At 33.9% G+C, this 25,617-nt stretch overlaps 3 protein-coding genes across 3 annotated transcripts; 1 reads left to right on the top strand and 2 right to left on the bottom strand.

The window, feature by feature from the left end:
- Window positions 1-4,401: 4,401 nt before the first annotated feature.
- LOC132182956 (7-deoxyloganetin glucosyltransferase) lies at window positions 4,402-6,071 on the bottom strand. Its single transcript, XM_059596329.2, is given in 3 exon segments — window positions 4,402-5,330; window positions 5,333-5,416; window positions 5,523-6,071. Coding segments are annotated over 3 exon segments (1,452 nt in total). The 5' UTR covers window positions 6,046-6,071; the 3' UTR covers window positions 4,402-4,485.
- Window positions 6,072-10,153: 4,082 nt separating this feature from the next.
- Window positions 10,154-11,922, top strand: LOC132182850 (7-deoxyloganetin glucosyltransferase-like). The gene is made up of 2 exons (XM_059596204.2): window positions 10,154-10,682; window positions 10,786-11,922. The coding sequence occupies exons 1-2, from the start codon at window positions 10,160-10,162 to the stop codon at window positions 11,715-11,717; spliced, it is 1,455 nt and encodes a 484-aa protein (XP_059452187.2). The 5' UTR covers window positions 10,154-10,159; the 3' UTR covers window positions 11,718-11,922.
- Window positions 11,923-15,060: 3,138 nt separating this feature from the next.
- On the bottom strand, window positions 15,061-16,602 carry LOC132180727 (7-deoxyloganetin glucosyltransferase-like). The gene is made up of 2 exons (XM_088516479.1): window positions 16,098-16,602; window positions 15,061-15,992 (listed from the first exon to the last, which is right to left on the bottom strand). Exons 1-2 carry the CDS (start codon window positions 16,600-16,602, stop codon window positions 15,061-15,063), a joined length of 1,437 nt encoding a protein of 478 aa, XP_088372605.1.
- Window positions 16,603-25,617: the final 9,015 nt, after the last annotated feature.

Genomic DNA, 25,617 nt, shown 5'->3' with positions numbered 1-25,617 from the left:
CTAGCTCCTTCAAATGAGTAACGCCATTGCAAACGTCTATGAGCAATTGCAAACGTCTATTAGCACTTGGTTTATGAGTAATATAACAGTTTTAATAATCGGTTGACTTAAAGCATCCAACATTCACTAAATTCCATCTCCTACCGCCAACCATAGGGTTTAATGGCTCAAAACAAATTTGAAATGGTCTAGGCATGTACTAGGCATAAGAGCACTAACAGCACTACCTATACCCATTCTCTTTCTTATATTTAGGAAAAATCTTAAAAAAACTACAAAAAAAAAATCATTCACATCAGCCTCCTTAAATATAATCTACACCATTGGGTTTTACAGTGTTATACATTGGAAAATACTGAAGCAATCCAAAAGATTATTATATTCATAAAAATAAAAATAAAAATAAAAAATTTATATTCTCTCTCCTCTCTCCTCACTCCTCACGTCTCTCTCGTAGGCTCACCAAACGAACATCAAAATCACCACCACAAACTGCAAAAATGATACATAAAAATCAGACATCAACACAATTTTTGTTGCTTTTTGGTAGGTAAGAAAACGAGAGAAGAAAAAAAAGGGTCTTTACGAGGTAAGACACAACAAAAGAATGTATTTCCTCTTCGTTTGGTTTTTGATTAGATTCAGGTAAACTACCTACTAATGTAAACGATTTGACAATAAAGAAACCATTTTGCTGAAGAAATCGTAGACGAAAATGAGAGATGGATGGTCGTAGACGGACGAAATCGCAGACAGGCAAAATCACAAATGAAAACGAAATCGCAGACGAACGAATTCGAAGAAGAAAATGACGAAATCAAAGAAGAAAAACATCCAATCTGATGGACACTTGAAGGAGAATTTGTCTTTTGCTTTGATAGGTATTGTGTTCATTGAACAATCCAATCTATTATGTACTTGCTAGCAAAGATACTGTGTAAGCAACGTCATTGCATACGTCTATTAAATTTGTATTCACTTTGAATATATATATATATATATATATATATATATATATATATATATATATATATATGAACGTTTCAGAGATGGGTTGGGCTTTGATTTTTCATTAAAAAAATACTAATGGAGATTACGATCAGAATTAGGAAGACTTGAAAGTTGGAACCACTTTAATTGTACCCACTCTTTTCTTTGTTAGGGATATTAAATTTGTGCTTTTGGCTTGGAAATTCTATTAAATTTGTGCACCGAAGAAGAAAAGAGCTTCAATGAAACGGCTGTCAAAAGCCATTAAAAGCTCAAACTAAAGAGATACTTATCTGATTGTTTAAATTCACAGCACATATTCTTAAATCACGTGTTCTTACTCTGTTTTTCTAATGATTAATGAGAGTTGGGATGAGTATTAAAGGAAAAAATTACTTCACCGCCCATCGTTGTCGTCGCTCTCTGCCGTCCTTAGCAAACCCATAGTTTTCACATTCAACTTTTATTTCTATATTCCTTGACGGCAGCTATTGATTGGAGAGTTGCATGCATGATTGAAATCTGTTATTGTTTCTGATAGTATATTTTTTTGGCTCAATATAGAACTCAGAGAACTAAAAATTCCTCCTTTTTTTTTTTTTTTTGTTGGTAAGTAGAAGTAAAAATATTAGTGATATTTAAGATCAGTAAGTTGTGGTCATTTCTACAGATTACCACATTTATTGGGGTGTGTTGACTGTCAGTAACATCAGATTGGTTGTGGATGGATGTTCTTTGAGACGTTAGAGCTGGGAATTGGGAATAAAAATGATATCTTATGGTTGCTATGTGCTTTTCTTTTTTTAAAACAATGGGAATTTTTGTAGTGAAGTACATGCACTGCTTCTATTATAGTTTGGTGTCCTGATTCAGAATATAGTGGCTCTGCTCGAACCATTGTTTTTCTTTTTCTTTTTTTTGGAGAAATCAATACATTGTTCTTATGTATTGATAACTTTTGCTTTTGAATTTCTAATTGTAGAATGTGACATTTTCCATTGAGAATCATTTAAGTTAAAGAAAGCAATATCCCTGTGTGTGTTTTCCATATTAGGTTTGATTTATTTTCCATGTTAAAATATGTGCATTTAGGGTTTGATTGATTACCATTCTTCTATTCTCTCTACTTACCACAGTTTTCCTATAAATAGGGGTAATTAGTATTATATAAATTATCAAGAGAATAATAGCACAATGTGGTCATAAAGGGCAACTCTCATTATTGGTGAATGTAGGCCTCTTTAGGCCAATCCACCTCAAATTTTCTATGTTCTCTCTCTAGGCCAATCCACCCCAAATTTTTTATGTTCTCTCTCTTGGCAAAATCGCGTATAAAGTCGATTTTGCCGATAATTCCATCAAAACCCCACATCCCATTATTATTGCACAATTATACACAGAAAAAAATACATAAATACGTAAAAGCTTTTTTAGGCTCTGCAACAAAAGTCAAATGGTAAAAGTTTCACATGTATTTGATTATATTTTCTCTCTATTTTTATTAAATGTTGAGTGAAAAATTTTCTTCTATTTTGTATTCCTAAAAAAAAAAGATTTTGTTTATTTTGCTTTTTATATATATATATATATATATATATATATATATATATATATATAACGTTCAGAATTATATAGGTTTTATTTGTATTGAAATATGATAGATAATTTATTTGATTGCATTAAATCTTAAACTTTTATTTTGTATTCATAAAAAATATTTTGTTTATTTTCAAACGTTCATAATTATATGACCTTTAGTAGGTCTTTTCATTGAAAGAGTCACAACTTTTTTTATCCTACATAAAAAGTATAATAGAAATGCTTTTAAATTTTAAAATTAAAATATAATGAAAAATCTCGCGCATACGCGGGTTATGCGCTGGTATAAATAATGTGAGATCAAATTTTGCTTTCGTGGGGTGTGTATATATGTTTGTGGGAACTGGGAAGGGATACATGTGTCATTTAGTTTATTATCGTTTTGTGACTAGATAAATGGAAAACATTTCTCTACCAAGTACCAAGCCAATCGAAGCAAAGAATGTAGACATTTGCATCTACTCTGGATGAGAGTATATTCGGAAAGTATAAGCTTTTGAGTATTTCACCACCTGAACAGCTTGGGACTTGGTTTAGGCTGTATGAGTTTAATTTATAGATTGAAGGTTTTTTTTTTTTTTTTTTTTTTTTTTTTTTTTTTAATTTTAATTTTATCAAATAACGGGTCAAATGAGTTGTGTTTTGATCAACCCAGCACAACTTATTTATTGCAGGTCGTATCGAGTCAACTCAACATGACACGTTTATAAAACGGGTTGTACCGTGTCACCGGCTTATTTTAATGGGTCATATCAGAGTTAAGGGGTTTGATTCATTTAAGTAGACGGGTTGTATTAGGCCTGACACTTAAAGAGTTGGCATATTGACCCAAATCTAACACAATTTGTTTTGGTCATTTGAAAATTTTTTTTGATACAATTTGGCTCCCCTAAAGCTAAATTCCTAGTTTCGTTCATGCTTGGAATGGTTGTTACGCAAGACAAAGGAAACATAAAAGTAAAGACAGAAAATAAAGATAAATTGATAAATTCCATATTGATAAAAGTCTTGTTGGTGAACAATGGAGTTTTGGCAACCTCAAGGCCAACAACATAGCCAAGGTCAGTTTCTCTTCTCAAGGCTAATCGGTTGGATGCTTGGTATACAAATAGAGACCTGCTATCCTTTCAATTATTGTCTATATCTTTTGTTTAACTCTTTTTCAAATTCACCACTACAGATTCAATGTTAGATTTGAAAAAAGTATGGATGGAGTTGGATAGGAGAAAGAAAAATAGCATTTCTCATATCAATATGGAGACAACCGCTGCCAAGCATGAAACGTGGACCTTGAATCATAGGATTGCTGACATGTTAGGATGTGCTGATTTAGTGATGAAAATATGAGATGTAGTGGCCATGAAGAAGCCCATCGACTTGCAAATGAAGCGCTTTCTCTTTGTGATGAATATGTTCTTTTGGAAGAAGTTCTGTGTATTTTTGATATTGTTTCTTTTGAGAACAGTAGATAAGTAGGTTTATAAATATATGAGATGCTTGAAGGTATTAAAAAAAAAAAAAAAAAAAAGAGTGGGTTTGAAGAGAAAATCCTTGTTCAAATATTAAAGAGTATTTACAAAAAAAAAAAAAGATTGAAAGAAGGATATTCTTTTCCATATGTCAAATATTAAAATTTTACGAGTTAGTTCCTTTCCAAGTTCAAAATAATGACATTTTTAGAATAGTGTCATTTATTTTTATATGGAATTGTTAGATGTGGTAAATGAAGTAATTTATTTTCATATTAAATTTAGTTGAATTTTCTCCCATGAACAGATGCAGACTATAGCAAGTCAAACCCTTGGGCAGCAGTCAAAGTATCAAATGGATGCAGAGTATATTCAAATTTTTAAATGATGATACTTTTTTCATAATTATCACTTTCTTCTAAAACATCTATTCTTTTGACTAAAGAACATCATTCACCAACTTGTCTAAGTTGATGGATGAAGACCCATGTGGCCTAGTGGCCTCTTCGGCCAATTTTTTCCACTCCATGGACTTTTCCTTCATTTTCTTACCCTTGTTTCCTTCCATCAATTCTCTTACAATCTTCTCCACTTTCCATCTCTTGGCACCATTATCAATCTCAATGCCAATGCCCCATTCATTGCAAGCACACTTACAGTTTGTTTGCTGATCCCCAAAGAATGGACAACAAATCATGGGCACACCTGCACAAACACTTTCAATAATCGAATTCCACCTGCAGTGAGTTAAGAACCCTCCAATGGAAGAGTGGTTAAGCACTTCCTCTTGAGGGCACCAACTAACTATTAGTCCTCTTCCTTCAGTTTCTTTCACGAACTCAGGTGGCAAAATCCCTGAATCACCAACAATTAAATCAGGCCTAATTATCTACAGAAACATGAACTTACTATTTGCAAGTCCCCAGCCAAACTCAACTAACTGCTGTGGTGTCATGACACTAATGCTGCCAAAGTTCACATAAATCACTGAGTTGGGTGTCTTAGAGTTAAGCCAATTAAGGCACTCCGTTTCTTCTTTCCACAAACTATACCCAGTTGATTTTAGAGGGTCTTTCGGTGAGTGATTAAGTTGTAGTTGCTGAGGGCCAATGGCATATACACAAGGAAACTTGGGGGAGAGAGCATCCAAAACCTCATGCTCTAACGCGTCAAATGTGTGAACAATAATTCCTGAAGCTTTAGGAGCTCTCTTTACTGCTTCAACGGTCAGTTTGAAGACAGGATCATTTGGATTTGTAGTAATAAAAGAATTGGGAGATCCCTCAATTAGATATCTCTCGTACCTGGAATTCAGTCTATAACTGTGTCTAGAAACCCATTTGTCAGAAAACTCTCATCTGCAAAAATAAATAATTTTTTTTTTTTAGTTTGGAAACTTGTAATCAATAATAATATCAGAGATAATCTATGATTTCAGAAGGGTGTTTCCCTTTTGTGTTATACCTTTAAGGGGTGTGAGGCCTTTGTCCCTAAGACGGGGAAACTGCATAAAACCCATTAAGCTGCAAGCAGAGACAGTGAAGAGCACTAAAATAGGGATTCCAAGCTCACTAGCAGCAGTGTGAGTGAATGCCAGGAAACCATCTGCAATAATGCAAGTCACAGGAGGATTGTTTGAAGAAGTTGCAGTAGTGTTGAGTTCGAGAAGGATGTCTGAAAATGGAGCCAGGAAGTTTTCCATAAGGGATTCGCTAAGAGCATCAATGTCTTGGGTAGCGTTGGAATCCGATGGAGGAAGGCTGTCTGGAATGGTTTTGAATTGGAAGTCAGGCAAGCCATCCAAGGACTTGGGTCCTCCAGATTTCAGAAAACGTTGATGGTTGAACTCTGTGTTGACAAATGTTATGTGAAAATCTTTGCCGTGGAGAAGCTTTGCAAATTTGAGCATGGCCTTTATGTGGCTTTGAATTGGGAATGGAATACAAACTGCATGAGCCTTATCAGCTTCTGCTACCTTTGAATCCATTTCCTTCTCTCTATCTCTAGTGCTCTGTGAATATATATGTTCCATGGTATATATATGATCACGCATTTTATCAACCTATCTATTCATCTCAATTCTGGCTACAATTCGGACCTTATCCTTTACATATCATTTACCAGTTACGAGACAAATTAACCTGAGGCTTCCAGCTCCTTCAAATGGGTAACGTCATTGCAGACGGCTATTATTAGTCCAAAATGTCATTGTAAACGTCTGCATCTTTGGAAAAAACACCCTCAAACAGTCAAACGTCTCCTTCCTATCTGTTTCCTGAGACCCAAAGTGAAAGACCGTTTTAAAAGAAGCTTAAGGCATTTCAACATTTTTTTAAAATTTTATTTTTTAAATGATCTGGACCCCACATTAATTTTTTTTTAAAAAAAATTAATAAATTTATTTATTTAATGAATGGACCAGACCATTTGAGAAAATGAATTTGAAAAAAGGTATTCAGATATCTAGTATTATCCGTCCGTATGCTAAAATATTAGACATAGGTTTAGACTTTTCACTTACCTTATATATATATATATATATATATATATATATATAAGGTAAGTGAAATGTCTAAACCTATGTCAAAAAGTTTTAGAGTCTAAAAGTGTGTTTAACACTCAAAAAGTTCATTTAAAAAAAAAAAAAGAGTACATGATTGATAAAATAAATTGAAAGTGCTTTTAAGGGTTCAAAAACCCCAAAAATGGCCAAAACACACTTTTGACAAACAAAAAAAATAAAGTTTTTGCTAGAAAGTATTTTTTAACTTAAAAACTATATTTCTCAAATATGCTATTATTTTTTAATATTATTCAAATAACAAAAAAATAATTTTGATGAGGCTGCAAGAAGTGCTTTAATTAATTATTTAATGGGAAAAATATAAAAAACCCCCATACTACCAGTCGTTTGCAATATAGCCCACAAATGTTCGAAAGGTACTAAAGTAACCTCCAGACTGCCAAAATGTATCAAAAAGACCACTTATATATATATATATATATATATATATATATATATATATATATATATATATATATTCTTTTAACAAAGAAAATAATAAAATAAATGTTAAAAAAAAAACCAAACAATTTTTTTTTTTTTTCCAGTGGAGAATAAAAAAAGAAAAGTTTTTTGGAATAAATAATTAGTCAATATAGTTGACCTAAATTACAAATTGCTTCATGTCGTATTACAGTAAAATCAAATGTATGGTTCTTAAGATATTTCAAAAAAAAAAAAGAAGTACTAAAGTAGTCCATCAAACTACCAAATTGATTTTACTTTAATACGACAGGAATCAATTTGTAATTTAGGCCAATTACAGTGACTAATTATTTATTTATTCCAATTTTTTTTTTTTTTTTGTACTTATTTACTCATTGTTTTTTTTTACAATTTTTTTATTATTTTATTTGTTAAAATAATAAGGGTATTATAGGAATATAAAAAATAAGTGGTATTTTTGATATATTTTGATAGTTTTGGACTACTTTAGTACCTTTTAAACATTGGAGGCTATATTGCAAATGACTGATAGTTTGAAGGCTTTTTTTTTTTTATTATTATTTTATATTTTTCACTTATTTAATTTCAAAGATAGAGGCTGAAATCACCTCAACCTATTATTCAAATTGCTATACCTTCTAAAAAGTCTCAATAATTAATAGACGTTTGACACTGCTTGCACAATATCTTTGCCGGCAAGTATATAATAGATGGTATCAAAAATTAGAGTTCTTATTGACCATTACCCTTTACAGCAGCAATAAATAAAATTGGTACCTAACAACTACCAATGCAAAATGAGTGTGGGTGGCCTATGTGAGACGACCATTTTGGCATGAACCTCGCTTTCACAAATAGGGGACTTTTTCACTATTATTATTTATACAGAGCAGGTGAGCCGAGCCGCGAATGAAAAGGACAACCACCACCATGCCCACATGGAAGATAAACCCACCCCAGTAATTCAAGCCTCCGACCACTCCTACTTTCGTTGAATGAGTGAATGTCTTCCAAATAAAATTTGCCTAGTCTGACAAGGCTTGTTTTTTTTTTTTTTTTTGGAAAGATATACTTTTTTATGTAATATAAATGTAAAAAATGATTTTATATTATAAATTATTTATTTCAAGAATAGAAAATAAAAAATTGTTCGTTTGAACGGCGAAACACCACAACCTTTAAAAATGGGCAACCTCCTTCTAGTCCTAGAAGAACCGTTTCGTCCTATTCAATAACTCTAGTGATGTGTTTTCGTCATTTTATTGATAATTATGAGAAAAGTATTATCATTTAAAAATTTGAATATACTCTGCATCCGTTTGATACTTTGATTGCTGCCCAAGGGTTTGACTTGCTATAGTCTGCATCTGTTCATGGGAGAAAATTCAACTATATTTAATATGAAAATAAATGACTTCATTTACCACATCTAATAATTCCATATAAAAATAAATGACACTATTCTAAAAATATCATTATTTTGAACTTACAAGGGAACTAACTCGTAAAATTTTGTCCTCAAGAGATAGCTCAATCGGCTGGAGACCACGCTTTATGAAGCGGAGGTCACTAGTTCAAATCCCTCGCGCACTCCCCCTCTTATGTGGACATGTCAAAAAATTCGTAAAATTTTAATATTTCACGTATGGGAAAGCATATCCTTCTTCCCATCTTTCTTTTTTGTAAATACTCTTTAATATTTGAACAAGGATTTTCTCCTCAAACCCACTCTATTTTTCTTTTCCTTTTTTTTTTTTTTTTTAAATACCTTCAAGCATCTCAAAAATATATAAACCTACTTAATTACCGCGCTCAAAAGAAACAATATCAAAAGCTTCTTTTTAAAGCTTTTTTCAAAAGTGTTTTTTAGCTATTTTTAGGCTTTTTGGACATTAAAAATGCTTTTAATTTTTTTACCAAATGAGTAATTTTTTCTTCAAACAGACTTTTTGAGTGTTAAAAGCACTTTTAAACCCCTTAAACGCAATCACAAATAGACCCTAAAGATAGTGAGTACGGTTCACTCACCATTTTATTTTGGTAAAAATGGTGAGGCTGAAAATGAAAAATTTTAGACACTCTCACAAAATTGCTTTACCAAAATAACCAAAAACTTGTTTTGGTGAGGCTGCAAAGAGTGCTCTTACCTAGATACTATTTATGTTTTTTGTGGAAAAAAATAAGAATAATGATTGGTATAAAAAATGGAAAAAATTGTATTGAAAAAGTGAAAAATCTTTGTTTGTAGTGATTTTTTTATTTGTATAATAGTAAAAAACAAATGATGTAATATAAAAATTGAATATTTTGATGTTAATTTTTTTAAAAAAATAAAATAAATAAAGTGAATAGCATCCAAGAGAGGGGATGTTGTTAATTAAGTTGTTAACAACGACCAACCCCTTATGCCAAAAGTGAATAGCATGTTTGATGTTATATTTGAGAAATATAGCTTTTAAGTCAAAAAAAACTTTTTTTAGTAAAAACTTTATTTTTAAGCTTTTGCTAAAAATGAGTTTTAGTCATTTTTTAGGCATTGGGACCCTTAAAAGCACTTTTAATTTGTTTAATCAAACATGTACTTTTTTTTTTTTTTTTTCAAATGAAATTTTTGAATGTTAAATGCATTTTTAGGCTCCCAAACTTTTTTACATAGGTTTAGACTTTTCACTTATTATTATTATTTTTATATAATTTTTGTGTATTTTTTTTAATTATAAAATCATTATAAAAAAAAATCAGATTTTAGTATACGGACATGTGGGTTAAGCTTCTTTTGGAATCTGTGATTCACTTTGGGTCTAGAGGAAACAGATGGGAAGGAGGGTGTCGTTTTCAAAGATGCAGACATGCGTTTACAAACGTTTGCAATGACGTTACCCATGTGAACGAGCTGGCAGCCTCTGGTTTAAGTGCATATTAATTTGTCTCGTATCTGGTAAATGATATGGTCAAGGTCAAGGGGATAAATAAAAAGGATTAGGTTCGAATTGTAGCCAAAATTGAGATGAATAGATAGATTTATATATATATGAGATACCATGGAACTTATATATTCAAAGAGCACTAGAGCACATAGAGAGAGAAGGAAATGGATTCAAAGATAGTAAAAGGTGAAAAGGCTCATGCAGTTTGTCTTCCATTGCCAGGTCAAAGCCACATAAAGCCCATGCTCAAATTTGCAAAGCTTCTTCATGGCAAAGGTTTTCACATAACCTTTGTCAACACTGAGTTCAACCATCAAGGTTTTTTGAAATCCGGAGGTCCCAAATCCTTAGATGGGTTGCCTGACTTCCAATTCAAAACTATTTCAGACAGCCTTCCTCCATCGGATCCCAAGGCTACCCAAGACGTTGATGCTGTTTCCGAATCCGTTATGCAAAAGTACTTGGCTCCATTTTCAGACATCCTCCTCAAACTCAACAGTACTGCAACTTCTTCAAACAATCCTCCAGTGACATGTATCATCTCAGATGGTTTCATGCCATTCACTCAAACTGTTGCTCAAAAGCTTGGAATCCCTATTGTAATGCTCTTCACGATCGCTGCTTGCACTTTAATGGGTGGTATGCAGTTTCCTCGTCTTAGGGAAAAAGGCTTCACACCCCTTAAAGGTATAACACAAAAAGGAAACACCCTACTGAAATCATGGATTATCTCTAATATTATTATTGATTACAAGTTTCCAAACTAAAAAAAATTTATTTCTTTTTGCAGATGAGAGTTATTTAACAAATGGGTTTCTAGACACAGTTATAGACTGGATTCCAGGTATGAGAGATATTCGATTGAGGGATCTCCCAAATACTTTTATTACTACAAATCCAAATGATCCTTTCTTCAAACTGACCGTTGAAGCAGTAGAGATAGCTCCTAAAGCTTCAGGAGTCGTTGTTCACACATTTGACGTGTTAGAGCAAGAGGTTTTGGATGCTCTCTCCCCCATGTTTCCTTGCGTATATGCCATTGGCCCTCAGCAACTACTACTTAATCACTTACCCAAAGATCCTCTTAAATCAATTGGGTGTAGCTTGTGGAAAGAAGATACTGAGTGCCTTAATTGGCTTAACTCTAAGGCACCCAACTCAGTAATTTATGTGAACTTTGGAAGCGTCATTGTTATGACACCACAGCAGTTGGCCGAGATTGGTTGGGGACTTGCAAATAGCAAGTTCACGTTTTTGTGGATAATTAGGCCCGATTTAGTTGTTGGAGAATCAGCGATTTTGTCACCTGAATTCGTGGAAGAAACTAGAGGAAGAGGACTAATAACAAGTTGGTGCCCTCAAGAGGAAGTGCTTAACCACTCATCCATTGGAGGGTTCTTAACTCACTGCGGGTGGAATTCAATGATTGAAAGCGTTTGTGCAGGAGTGCCCATGATTTGTTGTCCATTCATTGGGGATCAGCAAACAAACTGTAAGTATGCTTGCAATGAATGGGGCATTGGCATTGAGATTGATAATGGTGCCAAGAGAGGGGAAGTGGAGAAGATTGTGAGAGAGTTGATGGAGGGAAACAAAGGTAAGAATATGAAGAAAAAGGCCATGGAGTGGAAAAAATTGGCCGAAGAGGCCACTGGTCCACATGGGTCTTCATCCATCAACTTAGACAAGTTGGTGAATGATGTTCTTTTATCAAAAGGATAGATGTTTTAGAAGAAAGTGATAATAACGTAAAAGTATCATCATTTAAAAATTTGGGTATACTCTGCATCCGTTTGATTGCTGCCCAAGGGTTTGACTTGTTATGGTGTTAAGGGAGAAAATCCAGCTAAATTTAATATGAACATAAATGACATCATTTACCAAATCTAGGGCGTGTTTGGCAAATCATTTTGCCTATGTTATTGTAACACACTTAGATTGATTATAGTATAAAGTTTTGAATTTATTGTATTGAAAGTTTTGTTTTGTAATATTTTATTTATTATCTGGATAGTAATAAAAAGTAAATGATGTGATGTAAAAAATGAATAATGTAATATAAAAAGTGAAAATATTTTTATGTTGATTTTTTGGAAAAGTGGTGCATGAATAGTGGTGTTGATCGAGGGGATGAAATGGTTTGCCAATCACAACCCGAGAACTCGCACAATGACCATCAAGACAAATAAATACAAATAATGTGAGATCAAATTTTGCTTTCGTGGGGTGTTTATATATGTTTGTGTGAACTGGGAAGGGATGCATGTGTCATTTAGTTTATTATCGTTTTGAGACCAGATAAAAGGAAAACATTTCCCTACCAAGTACCAAGCCATTCGAAGCAACGAAAGTAGACATTTGCATCAACTCTTGATGAGAGTACATTCGGAAAGTATAAGCTTTGAGTCTATTTCACCACCTGAACAGCTTGGGACTTGGTTTAGGCTGTATGAGTTTAATTTATAGATTGACGTTTTTTTTTTTTTTTTTTTTTAATCAAATAACAGGTCAAATGAGTTATGTTTTGGTCAACCCAACACAACTTATTTATTGCAAATCGTATCGGGTCAACTCAACATGACACGTTCATGAAACAGGTTTTATCGTATCATCTGCTTATTTTAGTGGGTCATGTCAGAGTTAAGGAGTTTGATTTATTTAGGTAAACGGCTTGTGTTAGGCCTGACACTTAACGAGTTGGCAGGTCGACCCAAATCTAACACAATTTGTTTTGGTCATTGGAAATTTTTTTTGATACAATTTGGCTCCCCTAAAGCTAAATTCCTAGTTTCGTCCATGCTTTGAATGGTTGTGACGCAAGACAAAGGAAATATAAAAGAAAAGACAGAAAATTAAGGTAAATTGATATATTCCATATTTAGGGGTGCAAAGGCGGTTACGGTTAACGGTTAGTGGCAATAACCGCTAACCGTAACCGCCTTAGCGGTTAGTAGATTTCACTAACCGCAACCGCCTAACGGTTAGCAGTTAGCGAAATAGATAACCGCCCGCTAACCGCTTTTTTAAAATTGGGCTTTTTTTTGGGCTTTTTAGGCTTTCTTTAGGGCTTTTTGGGCTTTTTTTTACCCTCATTTTTTTTTCTTGTATTTTTAATATCTTCTAAATCCTAAATTCCTAAAGTATCTAATAATGCTTTAATTAAATTGTAGACTTGTAGTTATAAGTAATATATTGTTTAATTCCATTGAATCAATTGTGATTATCATTGTACATGAATCATATGATTAACTTGTAGACTTATGACTTATGAGTTATGTCATATTATATATGCATTATTTATTATTATATAATCATATGATTTAATGATCAAGTCATCATGTGATATAATCATATCAATTATAGTGATAATATATAAATTACTAAAATTATAATGATAATATATTAATACTTAAATTGTGTTTATAAGTAACACATTAGTCATTGTTTAATCCAATGTTAATTACTTAATTTGATATTATACGAATCATATCATCATTATACATTAATAATATGATTCACTTGAAATCTTGAATAAAATATTTGAATTGTCATTGAATCATATGATTAAGTATTGATATTATACATTTATATTATTCATATACATATGTAGACTTATATAGACTTATAAGTTTATAACATACATTGGAAATAAGTCTCTAGATATTTAATTGTTGTATTAGTATGAATTGATATACTTATGAGTTATGTCATATTATAAATGTATAATTTGTTATTATATAATCAAATAATTTAATGATCAATCTCATGTGATATAATCATATAGATTATAGTGATAATATATTAATACTCAAATTGTGATTTAATTATTTTTTTAAAAAAAAATTGTAATTTAATGATCAAGTGATTATATGATATAATCATATAAATTATAGTGATAATATATTAATACTCAAATTGTGATTTAATTATTTTTTAAAAAAATTGTGATTTAATGATCAAGTGATTATGTTATATGTATAAATATTTTTATAATTATAATTTAAAAATATATTATATAAAAAGGCAGTTAGCGGTTACGGTTAGTAGACCCAATAACTGCTAACCGCTAGGCGGTTAATGCGGTTAGGCGGTTAGCGGTTAATGCGGTTAGGCGGTTAAGCGGTTGGCAGTTATAGCGGTTAGCGGGCGGTTTTTACCGCCCGCCTTTGCACCCCTATCCATATTGATAAAAGTCTTGTTGGAGAACAATGGAGTTTTGGGCCTTTTGGCAACCTCAAGGCCAATAACCTAGCCAAGGTCAGTTTTCTCTTCTCAAGGCTAATCGGTTGGATGCTTGGTATATTAATAGCGACCTGCTATTCTTTCAATTATTGTCTATATCTTGTGTTTAACTCTTTTTCAAATTCACCACTACAGATCCAAAGTTTGATTTGAAAAAAATATGGATGGAGTTGGATAGAAGTTGGATAAGAGAAAGAAAAATAGCATTTCTCATATCAATATGGAGATTACGGCTGCCAAGCATGAAACGTGGACCTTGAATCATAAAATTGCTGACTTGTTAGGATGTGCTGATTTAGTGATGAAAATGTGAGACGTAGTAGCCATGAAGAAGCCCATCGACTTGCAAATGAAGCGCTTTCTCTTAGTGATGAACATGTTCTTTTGGAAGAGGTTCTGTGTATCTTAGATATTGTTTCTTTTGAGCGCGGTAGTTAAGCAGGTTTATATATTTATGAGATGCTTGAAGGTATTAAAAAAAAAAAATAGAGTGGGTTTGAGGAGAAAATCCTTGTTCAAATATTAAAGAGTATTTACAAAAAAGATATGCTTTCCCATATGTCAAATATTAAAATTTTAATATAATTCAAAATAATGATATTTTTAGAATAGTGTCATTTATTTTTATATGGAATTATTAGATGTGGTAAATGAAGTCATTTATTTTCATATTAAATTTAGTTGAATTTTCTCCCATGAACAGATGCAGAGTATGGCAAGTCAAATCCTTGGGCAGCAATCAAAGTATCAAACGGATGCAAAGTATGCTCAAATTTTTAAATGTTGATACATTTTTCATAATTATCACTTTCTTCTAAAACATCTATCCTTTTGATAAAAGAACATCATTCACCAACTTGTCCAAGTTGATGTATGAAGACTCATGTGGACTAGTGGCCTCTTCGGCCAATTTTTTCCACTCCATGGCCTTTTTCTTCATTTTCTTACCCTTGTTTCCCTCCATCAATTCTCTCACTATCTTCTCCACTTTCCATCTCTTGGCACCATTATCAATCTCAATGCCAATGCCCCATTCATTGCAAGCACACTTACAGTTTGTTTGCTGATCCCCAAAGAATGGACAACAAATCATGGGCACACCTGCACAAACACTTTCAATAATCGAATTCCACCCGCAGTGAGTTAAGAACCCTCCAATGGAAGAGTGGTTAAGCACTTCCTCTTGAGGGCACCAACTAACTATTAGTCCTCTTCCTTCAGTTTCTTCCACGAACTCAGGTGGCAAAATCGCTGAATCATCAACAACTAAATCAGGCCTAATTATCCACAGAAACATGAACTTGCTATTTGCAAGTCCCCAGCCAAACTCAACCAACTGCTGTGGTGTCATGACACTAATGCTGCCAAAGTTCACATAAATCACTGAGTTTGGTGCCTTAGAGTTAAGCCAATTAAGGCACTCAGTTTCTTCTTTCCACAAACTATACCCAGTTGATTTCAGAGGGTCTTTCGGTGAGTGATTAAGTAGTAGTTGCTGAGGGCCAATGGCATATACAGAAGGAAACATGGGGGAGAGAGCATCCAAAACCTCATGCTCTAACGCGTCAAATGTGTGAACAATAATTCCTGAAGCTTTAGGAGCTCTCTCTACTGCTTCAACGGTCAGTTTGAAGACAGGATCATTCGGATTTGTAGTAATAAAAGAATTTGGGAGATTCCTCAATCGGATATCTCTCATACCTGGAATCCAGTCTATAACTGTGTCTAGAAACCCATTTGTCAGAAAACTCTCATCTGCAAAAATAAATAATTTTTTTTTTTAGTTTGGAAACTTGTAATCAATAATAATATTAGAGATAATCCATGATTTCAGAAGGGTGTTTCCCTTTTGTGTTATACCTTTAAGGGGTGTGAGGCCTTTGTCCCTGAGACGGGGAAACTGCATAAAACCCATTAAGCTGCAAGCAGAGACGGTGAAGAGCACTAAAATAGGGATTCCAAGCTCACGAGCAGCAGTGTGAGTGAATGCTAGGAAACCATCCGCAATAATGCAAGTCACAGGAGGATTGTTTGAAGAAGTTGCAGTAGTGTTGAGTTCGAGAAGGATGTCTGAAAATGGAGCCAAGAAGTTTTCCATAATGGATTCGCTAAGAGCATCAATATCTTGGGTAGCGTTGGAATCCGATGGATGAAGGCTGTCTGGAATGGTTTTGAATTGGAAGTCAGGCAAGCCATCCAAGGACTTGGGGCCTCCAGATTTTAGAAAACGTTGATGGTTGAACTCCGTGTTCACAAAAGTTATGTGAAAATCTTTGCCGTGGAGAAGCTTTGCAAATTTGAGCATGGCCTTTATGTGGCTTTGAATTGGGAATGGAATACAAACTGCATGAGCCTTGGAATCCATTTCCCTCTCTCTTTGATCTGTTAAGTGTGTAGTTTCATTGTATCTTCTTATATAATGACCCATTTGATCAATCTAGCTACTCATGACAATTTTGGCTACAATTCCAACATCCGAAAGCATTGAATATCCTCTATCCCCTTTTTGACTTCATCATTTACTTGACAAGCATGAAACAGAGGCGGCTCCTTCAAATTAAGACAAAAGTTTTTGTTCAAATTAATTTAGCTGGAAGAATTTCTGACAATTAAGTATATTAAACTCTCGTATGTATAAAGTACATGTTAAACTTTATACTAAGCCCCACTTTTTTAATTTTCTGATGGACACTTGAAGGAGAATTTGTCTTTTGCTTTGATAGGTATTGTGATCATTAAACAATCCAATGTATTATATACTTCCCGGCAATGATATTATGTAAGCAACGTAATTGTAAACATCTATTAATTATAGAGACTTTTTAAAAGTTATAGCAATTTGACTAATAGGTTGAGGTGATTTCAGCCTCCATATTTGAAATTAAATAAGGGAAAAATATAAAAAAACTCCTCAAATTACCAGTCATTTGCAATATAGCCCCTAATGTTTAAAAGGTACTAAAGTAGCTCCAAAACTATCAAAATGTATAAAAAAATGCCACTTATTTTTTATATTCCTATAATACCCCTATTCTTTTAACAAATAAAATAATAAAATAATTGTAAAAAAAACCAAACAATTTTTTAGAAAAAAAAAAAACAGTGGGCGAATAAATACAAATAAAAATGTTTTTTGGAATAAATAAATAATTAGTCACTGTAGTTGGTCTAAATTACAAATTGATTCATGTCGTATTAAAGTAAAAGCAATTTGGTAGTTTGATTAGCTACTTTAGTACCTTTTTTTTTTTTTTTTTTGAATATCTCAATAACCGTATCTTTGATTTTACTGTAATACGACATGAAGCAATTTATAATTTAGGTCAACAACAGTGATTAATTATTTATTATTTATTCCAAAAAAACTCTTCTTTCCTTTTTTTTTTTTTTTTTTTTGTTTTTATTTGCCCACTGGATTTTTTATTTATTTTTAAAACATTAGTTACACTGTGTTTACCAGCAAGTATATAATTGATCGGATTGTTGAATGAACACAATACCTATCAAAGCAAGATAAGTTCTCCTTCAAGTGTCCATCAGAAAAATTAAAAATTAAAGAAGTGGGACACAGGATAAAGTTTAGCATATACTTTAAACACATGAGAGTTTAATATACTTAAATTGTCAGAAATTCTTCCAGCCGAACAAAAACTTTTGTCTTTAGTTGAAGGAGCAGCCTCTGGTTTAGTTGCTTGTCAAGTAAATGATGCAGTCAAGATCCAGGGGATAAAGGATATTCCTTTCTGATGTTGGAATTGTAGCCAAAATTGTCATGAGTAGCTAGATTGATCAAATTGATCAAATGGGTCACTGCTAATGACCTATTTATTTATTTATTTATATTTTTTTTCTCATGTGAATAGTAGTGACCCTGGGAGTCGCTGCTATTGACCCAAATAGCGACAACAATTGTCCACTTTAATTTTTTTAAGTAATTTTAATTTGAAATGTAGGGTAAATTTGAAATTCTATAACAATTATACGGGTATAAAAGACATTTTTAAGGAAAAATATAATTCACGTGATTTTTTTTATAATTAATTAATAGCTTAAATTTTTAAGATAATAGATATTTAACATTTGATGATAAAGATCATTAAGTAGATATTTATCTTATAATTAATTATAAGATAATATAAAATCCAAAGAGTTTAATAGATCTAATGTACTAGTATTGATCGGATCTGAGCATTAGGATCGATCAGATGTTTAATCGATCATTTGATCCTATCACAATCAATCGAACTAATTCACTAGAATCGATCGGATGTTCGATCGATTATTTGATACTATCACGATCAAGTGAACTAATTCACTAGGATTGATCGGATGTTCGATTGAACATTTGATCCTATCACGATTAATCAAACTAATTCACTAGGATTAATCGAACTAATTCACTAGGATTAATCGGATGTTTAATCGATCATTTGATCCTATCACGATCAATCGAACTAATTTATTAGGATCGATCGATTTTGATAGATCATTTGATCCTATCATGATCATGAGCAGTGACATTGATAGACGTTGTTGTTGTTCACTGAATAGCGGCGACATATTGTCGCCACTAATGACCTATTTTTATTTTTTTAAAATTTCTCTTGTCAATGGACCGCTATTGACCCCTCATCAGTGGCGACTCTAAGTCGCCGTTGTTGTCTAATGACCTATTTTTATTTTATTTTTATTTTTTCTCATGTCAATAGCAACGACCCTGAGAATAACTACTATTGACCCCTCATTAGCGACGACTGTCAGTTGTCCACTGAATAGCGGCTACAATATGTCGCCGCTAATGATATTTTTTAATTTTTTTTTTTTTAAAAAAAAAATTCTCATGTCAATAGCGGCGACCCTTAGAGTTATTGCTATTGACCCCTCATCAGCGGTGACTCTGCAGAGTTGTTGATGTTCTCTACTCAATCTTGTAGCAGCTGATTGAACTTATTAGCAACAACTTTATACATATACATCACAGAGTCATCGTTGTTCCCTACTCAATCTTATCGCAGCTGATTGAATCTTATTAGCGGCAACTTTATATATATACATCACACATTTTATCAATCTACCTATTCATCATAAATATGAAACAACTGACCAAATCATTAATTTAATTACCACACATAAATTACCACCCATAAATGCACGTGAACAAGAGGCTACTTCCTTCAAATGATCAACGTCATTATTGCAAACGTCTCTTACTTCTTAAAAGAGTTCTTAGAGAACGTGATTTTGCGGAATGATTTGTACTGCTTTCTCATTAAGATTAAATAGAATAGAAAATACAAATATAATCCATCACCAACTTTGATAACATAAGTTGATGTGAATTCAAAAACTAATAACATAATCCTAACATAAGACTTAATACTAATCTGAAATTAATAACAAGAGAACAAGAGAAGTAGAATGCAAATAGATGACTTAAAGATAAGGAAAGAGATGTAGTAAAACTAGAAGACTAGATATGTAGTAAGACTAGAAGACTTCAGCAGTAACAGAAACTTCAGGGACTTCTTCAGCAATATGTTTAACATGCCCCCTCAAGCTAAAAGGGGATGAAATCACTTGGAGCTTGGTCTTGAGATAAAGGAATCGAGCTGAAGATAAACCTTTTGTAAAAACATCTGCAATTTGGTCGGCTGTGGCGATGAAAGATACTATGATGTCTCGGTTGAGGACTTTTTCTCTAATGTAGTGATAATCAACTTCGATATGCTTTGTTCTAGCATGATAGACCGGATTGGCAGCCAAGGATAGTGCACTTACATTGTCACACCAGACAACTGGAGCCTTTGGAAGAGGAATTTGTATCTCTTGAAATAACATTCCTAACCAAAACAACTCAGTAGTAGTAATTGCGAGCGATCTATACTCAGCCTCTATGCTTGATCTTGAGACCACAGGTTGTTTCTTTGAACTCCAAGAGATTAAGCAATTACCAACAAAAATTGCAAAGTCAGAAGTGGATCTCCTATCATCTGGACAGCCAGCCCAATCAGAATCACAAAAGGCATTTAGTTGAAGGTTTGTGCGGGAGTAAAACAAGCCATGATGGAGGGTGTTCTTGAGGTATCTGAGAACTCTCTTAGCTGCTGACCAGTGAGTAACAGTTGGATGATGCATATGTTGACAAAGCTGATTCACAGAAAAGGCTATATCAGGTCGAGTTAGAGTGCAGTATTGAAGAGCACCTACTACACTTCTATTCTCAAAAGGATCAAGCAGGGACTCTCCATTCAAGCTGGACAACTGAGAACCAGATGAGCATGGGGACTTTGCAGGCTTTGCTTCTGTCATCTTGGTTCTATGAAGGATGTTAGTAACATATTTTGCTTGGCAGAGATGAAGCCCTGTAGAGCTTTGAGTAACCTGTATGCCAAGAAAGAAACTTAGAGAGCCTGAGTCTTTAACAGGAAATTCCTGCTGCATTTGCCCAATAATCTTAGTAATCAACTGAGGATGTGTCCCTGTAATAATTATATCATCCACATATATCAACATAAAAACTTTAATGTTGCCAGTGAGAAAAATAAATAAAGAAGTGTCAACTAGAGAGGCAGTGAAGCCTATATCAAGTAAGTAGCAAGACAATCTATGAAACCAGGCTCGAGGGGCTTGTTTGAGACCATAGATTGCCTTTTGCAGTTTGCACACCATTTTAGGATTCTCCTTGTCAACAAAACCCTTTGGTTGTTCCATATACACTTCCTCATTGAGAGAGCCATGAAGAAATGCATTAGAGATGTCCAACTGTCTAATTACCCAGTTGAAATGGACTGCCAAAGCTAGTATAATTCTAATGGTGGAAGGTTTTATGACTGGACTGAAAGTCTCAGTGTAATCAACTCCAGAGGTTTGTTCAAAACCCTTTGCAACCAGTCTAGCTTTAAATCTGTCTACTGCACCATTAGACTTCCTCTTGATCTTATACACCCATTTGTTATGAAGAACATGTTGGTGAGGTGGCCGAGGGCACAAAGTCCATGTTTTGTTGGAGAGAAGTGCCTTAAATTCAAGATTCATGGCATCTTGCCACCTGGGATCAAGAGCAGCTTTACTATAGCAAGTTGGTTCTGACTCGGGTAACATAGTATGAAAACTAAGCAGTGGATATCTAGAGGAGAACATCTTGTAGTCAGAAAAAGGTTTTAGGTTTAAGGTTTCCTATTCTAGACCTGGTAGTCATTGTGTGAGATGGTTGAAGAGGAGATTGGGCAGCAGCTATTGAGGTAGGGTTTGGTGCTATAGATGTGGATGAGTGTTGATCTATTGAGGGTGGATTTGAGAGGAGATGTGACCTAGATCTGGTAAGCATAGGATGCGATGGCTGAATATCTTGGGTTGCTGCAGTAGCAGCTGGTTCATCAACAGGAATGATTGGTGCAGTTGGTGATGAGTCAGTAGTGGGAGGAGGTTGAGTGGCAAAAGGAGTATTTGCTGATGAGCTTGGACAGGGGTTAGTATTGAAAGTAGACAAAACAGGTAAAGGGAAAGGAGAATCACCTTGTGCATGCAGCTTGGAAGGAAATTGTGCAGCTGCAAGATCCTTAGCTGGAAAAGAAGTCTCATCAAACACAACATGTCTTGATAGGTAAGCTTTGTTTGTAATTGGATCAAGACATTTATAACCTGCATAGTTGTAACCTAAAAAGATACAAGGCTTAGATCTATATTCAAGTTTGTGGGCATTATAGGGCCGGAGCAATGGGTAGCATAAGCAGCCAAAGACTCTAAGTCTTTGGTAGTCAGGAGCTTTAGAATAGAGTTTAGAATAGGGAGACATATTTTGAAGAGTGGGTGTAGGCAACCTATTAATGACAAACACTGCAGTAAGAAAAGAATCAACCCAATATTTATTTGAGAGGTGAGAGTGGGCTAATAAGGTTAAACCGGTTTCAAGAATGTGTCTTAGTTTTCTTTCGGCAAGACCATTTTGAGGGGAAGTATAAGGGCAGCTTTTTCTATGTTCAATTCCATTGTTGTTGAGGAAAGTTTGGAAGAGATGGGATGTGAACTCTCCTCCTCCATCAGATTGGATTGCTTTAATGGATGTAGAGAATTGTTTTTCAACTAGAAGTTTAAACTTGAGGAATGTATCATAGGTTGCTGATTTTGTGTGTAGGGGATAGATCCAAGTGAATCTTGAAAAATCATCCACAAAAACTATATAATATTTGTATCCACTGATTGACAGTACTGGAGAGGTCCAGATGTCAGTGTGAATAAGTTGAAGAGGAAATAAAGAGACACGGGTAGATGGAGAAAAAGTTTGTTTCTTACTTTTACCCAATTGGCACGAACCACAAAGCAAATTTTTATTGAAATTTGAATCTGAAACATAATTTGAATGCAAAATAGGTAAATTGTTATCTCGAACAACTCGAGTAACTACATCATTAGATGGATGACCTAACCTAAAATGCCATACTAAGGATGATGTTCTTATTCCTAATAAAGTTATAAAAGACTTGTTGTTGTTGTTGTGAGACTTCCTGCCCAGCTTGAGAGGATACATGCCATTCTCACTCTTCCCTTCCAAGAGGATTGCCTTTGTCTGAAGATCAATGATAAAAAAATGAGATGAGGTTAGAATAAAGTAGCAAGAATTATCTACACAAAAGCGTTGAATTGAGACTAGATTTGCAGTTGATTCAGGACAGTGTAAGACATTATTCAATTTAAAACTAGAATTAGAATGAGGGGCTTGAAGAGTGGTAGAACCAGAACTTGCTATGGTAAGAGCTGTACCATTCCCCACGGCAACAGTGTCATGTTGTTGAAAAGGTTCCTGAACATTAAGGTTCTCCAAGTCTTGAGTAATATGTGTGTTGGCGGCACTGTCAGCAAACCATTGAGGGTCTTCAAAGGCATTGTTGGATTGCGCCACCATTGCTGCCAATTGAGGAGGAGGGTGTCTTCCTTGATAGGAGTAATCCATCCTATAGTAGCAATCTAGTGCTTGGTGATTGACTCTTCCACATATTTGACATGGCATGCGAGATGGCTGACTAGTGCTAGGAGTTGGCAACAAAGCAGGTGTATTATTGTACCTTGGAGTAGGAGCATAAGTAGGAGTGTTGTACCTTGGTGCAGGGGAATAAGGAGACCTTGGACCAGGAGGCCTGCTGTACCTTGGGGCTGTGGTGAATGCAGGGGCAGCAGCAAAAAATTTGGCAGCAGGGGGTCTAGAACTGAAATTTCTGGGAGGATACCCACCACGGTTCTTGGATAATTTCTGACCTTGTTTCTGTGTAAACAAGGCAAAGGTTGAAGTGTCAACTGTTGAGGCTTGCTGTTGATTGATCAATGTTTCATGATTGATGAGTTCTTCTTGGAAATCATCAAGAGAGAGTTGTTTCTCTCGAGTTAGGAGGGAGACAGTGGTGACAAAGCTGTTGAAGGAGGGATTGAGGCCATTGAGAAGGAATGAAATGAGGTCCTCATCAGAGATAGGTTTTCCCACAGCAGCTAGTTGATCAGACCATACTTTGGCTGATTGAATGTAGTCTGAGCAGGTCAAGGAGCCTTGGTGAAGACTCAGTAATTGTCTTTTGATATTGGCAATTCGAGACCTAGAATCATTAGCAAACCTGGTTGCTAGGGCTGACCAAACTTGTTTGGAAGTATCAAGTCCATAAACTGTGGACAAGACCTTCTCAGATAATATGACATTGATCCAACTTAGGATGCATTGATCCTTTCTATTCCAGATGGTGAATTATGGATTGAGGGTTTCTTTACCATTGTCATCAGTGATAAATTGAGCAGGGCATGGTTCGGTTTCATCCACGATGCCTAATAATTCATGGGTGCGCAGGATAGGCATGAATTGAGTTTTCCAACCAAGATAGTTTGGACCTTCAAGCTTTCCATTGAATTGAGAAAGGGTAGGTGGGGAAAAAGAAGGAGCAGAAAAGGAGGTATTGACTGCCATAGAAGAGCTGTTTGTGTGATGCAGAAGAAAAAGAGAAAAGAAAAGAAAGCAGCTTAAGATAAGGGCGTATGCCTATAATGGCTCTGATACCATAAAAGAGTTCTTAGAGAACGTGATTTTGCAGAATGATTTGTGCTGCTTTCTCATTAAGATTAAATAGAACAAAAAATACAAATATAATCCATCACCAACTTTGATAACATAAGTTGATGTGAATTCAAAAACTAATAACATAATCCTAACATAAGACTTAATACTAATCTGAAATTAATAACAAGAGAACAAGAGAAGTAGAATGCAAATAGATGACTTAAAGATAAGGAAAGAGATGTAGTAAGACTAGAAGACTAGAGATGTAGTAAGACTAGAAGACTTCAGCAGTAACAGAAACTTCAGGGACTTCTTCAGCAATATGTTTAACACTTTTGATGAGTAGGATATTGTCCAAAATGTCATTGAAAAAGAAACTACTTTTTGGAAACGATAGCAGTTTTAATAATCGGTTGACTTAAAGCATATCCAACTATCACTAAATTCCATCCTCCATCTTTGAATAACGACTTAAAGCTTATCCAACCTTCACTAAATTCCATCCTCCATCTTTGAATAACAACACCCTCGTCTCCTTCCTATTTGTTTCCTCCGAAACCGAAAGTGATCAATGACGAATGAATTTAACACAAAATTAAATAATTAATTAGGGATTGTTTGTTAAACTCCCTTTAGAGGACTCATCAAATTTTACTCACTAAAATAACAAAAAGTATATTTTTCTCTATTTTAACTATCAACTCTTTTAAAGCACCCTAACAACCTCACTATTTTAACTATTAACTTTTACTAATCCATTTAAATATTATTTTTTAAAGACATATTGAATTTAATTTTTTTTTTCAAAGAATAGGGAATGCAAGATAAAATTTATATTATTTATTATTTATTTGGTGAGTGAATAATATTCACTATTGCGTTTGAAAAATATAATTTTTAAGTCAAAAAGCGTTTTTGGGTAAAAGCTTTATTTTTAAGCTTTTGCCAAAAGTGTTTTTTGGTCATCTTTAAGCTTTTTGGACCTTTAAAAGTGCTTTAAATTTTTTTATCAAATGAGTACTTTTTTCTTCAAACAGACTCTTTAAGTGTTAAAAGTACTTTTAAGTTCCTTAAACGCAATTTCAAACAAGCCCTAAAGATAGTGAGTATTGTTCACTCACCATTTTATTTTGGTAAAATGGTGAGGCTAAAAATGAAAGATTTTAGACACTCTCACAAAATTGCTTTACCAAAATAACCAAAACATTGTTTTGGTGAGGCTGCAAAGAGTGCTCTTACCTAGATACTATTTATGTTTTTTGTGGAAAAAAAGATAGAATAATGATTGGTATAAAAAAAGGAAAAAGTTGTATTGTAAAGTGAAAAATCTTTATTTGCAGTGAT

The sequence above is a fragment of the Corylus avellana genome, chromosome 5 (genome assembly GCF_965113065.1).
Source record: "Corylus avellana chromosome 5, dhCorAvel1.hap1.2, whole genome shotgun sequence".
Lineage (NCBI taxonomy): Eukaryota > Viridiplantae > Streptophyta > Magnoliopsida > Fagales > Betulaceae > Corylus > Corylus avellana.
Note: the sequence above shows the minus strand (reverse complement) of the source record. Positions and strands in the feature narration are given on the sequence as shown.

What these genes read in the sequence shown, in the direction of transcription:
- LOC132180727 (XM_088516479.1), bottom strand. Translation starts at nt 16,602, where the DNA reads ATGGATTCCAAGGCTCATGCAGTTTGTATTCCATTCCCAATTCAAAGC. An exon ending in AGGCCTCACACCCCTTAAAG is followed by an intron (nt 15,993 to 16,097) that starts GTATAACACAAA and finishes TTATTTTTGCAG; the next exon opens with ATGAGAGTTTTCTGACAAAT.
- LOC132182850 (XM_059596204.2), top strand. Translation starts at nt 10,160, where the DNA reads ATGGATTCAAAGATAGTAAAAGGTGAAAAGGCTCATGCAGTTTGTCTT. An exon ending in AGGCTTCACACCCCTTAAAG is followed by an intron (nt 10,683 to 10,785) that starts GTATAACACAAA and finishes TTCTTTTTGCAG; the next exon opens with ATGAGAGTTATTTAACAAAT.